This window comes from Arachis ipaensis, chromosome B7, assembly GCF_059453495.1.
Source record: "Arachis ipaensis isolate K30076 ecotype BB chromosome B7, ASM5945349v1, whole genome shotgun sequence".
Taxonomy (NCBI): Eukaryota; Viridiplantae; Streptophyta; class Magnoliopsida; order Fabales; family Fabaceae; genus Arachis; species Arachis ipaensis.
In genome coordinates this window covers 25,339,573-25,344,444 of record NC_142442.1, presented here as the reverse complement: position 1 = coordinate 25,344,444, position 4,872 = coordinate 25,339,573, and the positions used below count along the sequence as shown (strand labels likewise).

Genomic DNA, 4,872 nt, shown 5'->3' with positions numbered 1-4,872 from the left:
AAATATTTACAATAACCAATAATAAGACACACGTTTGCAATTCCCCGGCAACGGCGCCATTTTGACGTCAGGATTTTTGTCAGTAAAGAATGTCATAAAAACAGTCGCGTTGTAGATATAGTCTCTAAACCGACAAAAATCCCTTCGTACAAACGTTTTGGTTGTCACAAGTAACAATCCCCTTTTTAAAATTGATAACCGAGTATTTAAACCTCGGGTCGTCTTCTCAAGAAATTGCAGGGAAGTATGTTCTTATTATTGGTTATGAAGATTGTAAATTGGGGGTTTTGGAAGTAAGGTGGGAATATGTTATATGACAAGTAAAATAAAATAATAATAATAAAATCTCTTGGCAAGGTATAAGAAATTGGAAGTCCAGACCAAGTTATCCTTATCAATGATAATGAAAATTGAATCTTAATTTCACTTAGTTAACTCTTACTTAAAGCAGAGGAAGGTCAAGTCACTAATTAGTTTGATCTTCAAATCCTAGTTAATTTCTAAGAAAAGATTGGGATTATTGAAACTCAGTTCAATTAGCAAAGATAACAATTAACAATTATGCTGTTAAGTTGGATAACTCCTGAGTTATTAATTTCTTAACCAAAGTCAAGAATGTAGAAAGCTAAATTAAAATCACAAATATCTGGAATACCTCAGATAAAATACATTTCAAGCAGTAAAATCTAACATGTAAAAGTTCATAAGCCAATTGGGCAACATAAGTCAAATACAAATAAAAGCATTAGAGTATCTGAAAGTAAAAGAGAAATATGAAAAAAAAGGAATATTGAACCTGGATCGAGAGTTACTCCTAAAACTAAGAGAAATCCTAAATCCTAATCCTAAGAGAGAGGAGAGAACCTCTCTCTCTAAAACTACATCTAAAACATGAAAAGTGAATTATTAGAGCCTCTCTATGGATGGATACATTCTCTCACTTTATAGCCTCTAATCTGTGTTTTCTGGGTCGCAAACTGGGTCAGAAACAGCCCAGAATTCGCTGGTTGCAAATTCAGATTTGCTGATTTTCGTCACTTGTGACGCGGCCGCATGGATCACGCGGTCGCGTCGTCTAGCGTTAGGGGAACTATAACATATTATATATCAAATCAAAGCCCCGGACGTTAGCTTTCCAACGCAACTGAAACCGCGTCATTTGAACCTCTGTAGCTAAAGTTATAGCTGTTTGAGTGCAGAGAGGTCAGGTTGGACAGCTTAGCAATTTCTCCAACTTCTTGCATTCCTTCCACTTTTGCATGCTTTCTTCCCATCCTCCAGGCCATTCCTGCCTTATAATATCTGAAAACACTTAACACACATATCAATGCATCTAATGGTAATAAGAGAGGATTAATAATAAGCAAATATAAGATCAAAGAAGCATGTTTTCAATCAAAGCACATAATTAGGAAGGCAAATGTAAAACCATGCAAATAATATGAATAAGTGGGTAAAGAGTTAATAAAAACCACTCAATTGAGTACAAGATAAACCATAAAATAGTGGTTTATCACCTACCCTACCCTACCCGTACTCTTAATATATTATATAATATATATGTAAAAGTTATGTATGTAGTGAAGAAAGTGAGTCTTGTATGTATTCACAATCTTCTTCTTATAAAAACTTGAAATAATCACTAACCTAGTTGATAATCATATTATTTGTAATTTTATGTTGAATTTCTTTAAGATATTGTTTTTAATTTTAATTTGAACTTAGTTTTTTATTTTCTATTTTATTAATATGTATGAAATTTGGAATGGTTGAATTTTATATTTATTTGAATTTTTTTTTGTTTATGCGGGTAGGGTCGGGTAAGGTAGGGTTTAAAACTTTAGGGTGCGGGTAGAGTTAGGGCTGAGAGATTCTCAACCCACGGGTAGGGTAGGGTAGGGTAGAACTTTAAAAAAGTTTTCCACCCACGGGTAGAGTTAAGGTAGAGTCTAAACCCTACCTTACCCTACCATTGCTAGCCCTACACAAGAACGTCTTATTCAAATATGTTCATTCCATTCTTAAATTGGTTCTAATTTAAATCTGTTCTTAAATTGGTTCAAACCAAGCATATGAACTTCAATAACACACATTCTACTGGCTTGGAAGTCATTCTCTCTATGAAAAATAAATGAAAAATAAATTTGTTCTTCAAAGAAGCAAGACAAATTCCCAACATTCTACTTCTACTCAATGTCAATATTCAACAATAGCATCATAAAACAAAAACACTTGCTGTGAAAAATAAAGAGGGCAGAGACTATTCACAAGATTCTACCTCTACTCAATCTCAATATTCAACAAAAGTATCAACAGATTCTCTACTAAACCCTATAACCAATAGAAGAAACAAATTAAAAAATGGACCATATGAAAACAGGACAAATAAAAAGGAAAAAGAGGAGGTATATAAAAACATCAAAGATGATAGCAATAGTCAGAGAGAACGAAGATGGAGAAAGAGACCAATAAAGAGCGATGACGACGAAGGTGAAATTGATACCGAGGAGGAGAGTGGTGAAATTGCCAAAAAAGAGAACCATATTCAAAGTGATGGAGAAATGGTGGACTTCCTCTTCGGAGGCAAAGTTGACACCGAAGAGGAGAATGGCGCCAACGAAATGGGGTGATTTGATGGGAATTCACTGGAATTTAAAAAAAAAAAAAAAAAAAAAGAAGAAGAATAAGTTGGGTTAAGATTCTTTGATATTTTCATTTAAAATAAATGAATAATTTACTCATTTTATATATTTTAATTTTTTATTTTAAATAAAATAAAATATTAAGACATAATTTAATTTTATATATTACATTAAATATAATATAAAAATTTAATTAACTTTCTGTTTCTATCTCCCTTCCAAATGTTATCTAGGAGAAACAATTGGGCAAGTGGAAGGGATGAGAGCGGAGTGCCGCCGGTGGTGAATAGTAAACCTGTCACGTCGATATGGCACCGGCCCCACTAACCCATGTGATTTGAATTACCATTTTCTGAATCCCCCAACAAATTAAATTATTTTATTTATTTATTTATTATTACACACTACACAACACTGTTCATCACTTCTCTTTCATTCATCCCTTCTTTTCCTTTTCACGTCCCATCTATCCACTCTCTCTCTCTCTCCCCTTCGTTCTTTTCCTTTCTCTTCTTTTCTTCCTTTCTTCTCATCAAAACAAAACAACTCTATCAGAAATCACTAACACCCACCCCTTTCAATTTCCCTTTCCTTCTCTCAAATAAACACTTGATCGATCGAACCTGCCATGGACTCTGCACCGGGGGAACCACCTCCACTGGTAACTGCCGACACACCTCCTCCTCCTCCTCCTGCGCCACCGAGCCGCTACGAATCGCAGAAGCGTCGTGACTGGAACACGTTCCTGCAGTACCTTCGGAACCACAAGCCGCCATTGACGCTTGCACGGTGCAGCGGCGCACACGTCATCGAGTTCCTCAAGTATCTCGACCAGTTCGGGAAGACCAAGGTGCACGTCACGGGGTGCCCTTACTTCGGACACCCGAATCCTCCTTCGCCCTGCGCCTGCCCCTTGAAGCAGGCATGGGGCAGCTTAGACGCTCTTATAGGACGTCTAAGGGCAGCCTACGAAGAAAACGGAGGACGGCCCGAGTCCAACCCGTTTGGGGCTCGGGCCGTCCGGATTTACCTTAGGGAAGTTAGAGAAGGACAGGCTAAGGCTAGAGGGATTCCTTATGAAAAGAAGAAGCGCAAGAGAAGTACTACCGTCTCAGCCACCACTGTAATTAGTGATGGCGGAGAAGTCAGTACTTCTCTTGCTAATGTCTCCACGGTCGTCACCAGGGAAAGTGACGGTGGTGGTGGTCATGGTGTTATTAATGTTAGTGTAGCTTCTACTAGTGCTACTAATACTACACCTAGCGTTGTTGCTACTGCTACTACAGTATAGTTTTTTTTCCTCCTTAAATCGAATTTTCTTACTTCCTTTTTTTATTTTCCTTCTTCTAATTTTTTATAACCACTACTATTGTTATTATATATTTATTAGTAAGGAAATTAGTTTTTGAATTACGGCTTATTGTAAGTTAGACATCTACGAAATTCTTCTGAGATTAAGTCGAAGATAGTGTAATAATATAGCACATTTATTCGAAGCTCTTATTTTAATTTAGGGTTGACAATTGAAAAAATGAAATATTATTTGATTTAAGTAATAAAGAGTTATCAAAATAAAGCAAAGATTACTCATCTATTCAAATGCAATCATATGCTATGTTCAATGAAATTCTGTGCATATAAGAATGTTATTTAAAACTAGACTTTTGTTTAGTTAACTACTATAGCTCCATCCTCTGGCTGCTGCTATATATTTTGTTTTGCTTTGGTTAATGGTCTATAATGTTTTGCCTAATATAGTTTCTCGGAACAAAGTTATTTTTCTAAAAAGGAAGACTCCAAAGTCTTAAAGCCACCATCACATGCATCGTTTTCATCATGTATGTCGATGAATTCATTCTCCACTGATCTGTTTTTCTTTATGGGGGCTTTTGATGTTGAGGAAGAGAGCTATCTAATAATACACAAAGAAATTTTTTATTTTTAATTAAAATTATTTATTTACTTCACATATACATACTTACATAATATTTTTTGTCAGCAGCTATAGCATCTTTCTATGATGCCATTAAGGAAACTAACTTTAACAAAGCATATCGCTCGATCATTTGCTTTCATGGTTGATTTATGACATTATTTCGGTTTTTTGTCTTGACCTTATGGAAAAATCTCCAATAAGTGCTGTGCACTTGGATATAACAATTTGGTGAAAGTTTGAAAGATGTGGATAGAAGATAAAAGTAAGAACTAAATCAAGGAATTGACCCTTCGA

General features: G+C 35.5%; 1 protein-coding gene across 1 annotated transcript; it reads left to right on the top strand.

The window, feature by feature from the left end:
• Positions 1 to 3,068: 3,068 nt before the first annotated feature.
• On the top strand, positions 3,069 to 4,138 carry LOC107608007 (protein LIGHT-DEPENDENT SHORT HYPOCOTYLS 5-like). Its single transcript, XM_016309899.3, has one exon. It carries the CDS (start codon positions 3,271 to 3,273, stop codon positions 3,931 to 3,933), a length of 663 nt encoding a protein of 220 aa, XP_016165385.1. The 5' UTR covers positions 3,069 to 3,270; the 3' UTR covers positions 3,934 to 4,138.
• The last annotated feature ends 734 nt before the right edge of the window (positions 4,139 to 4,872 follow it).

Bases quoted from the DNA above. Each gene is read 5' to 3' on its own strand.
- LOC107608007 (XM_016309899.3), top strand. From the start codon at position 3,271: ATGGACTCTGCACCGGGGGAACCACCTCCACTGGTAACTGCCGACACA.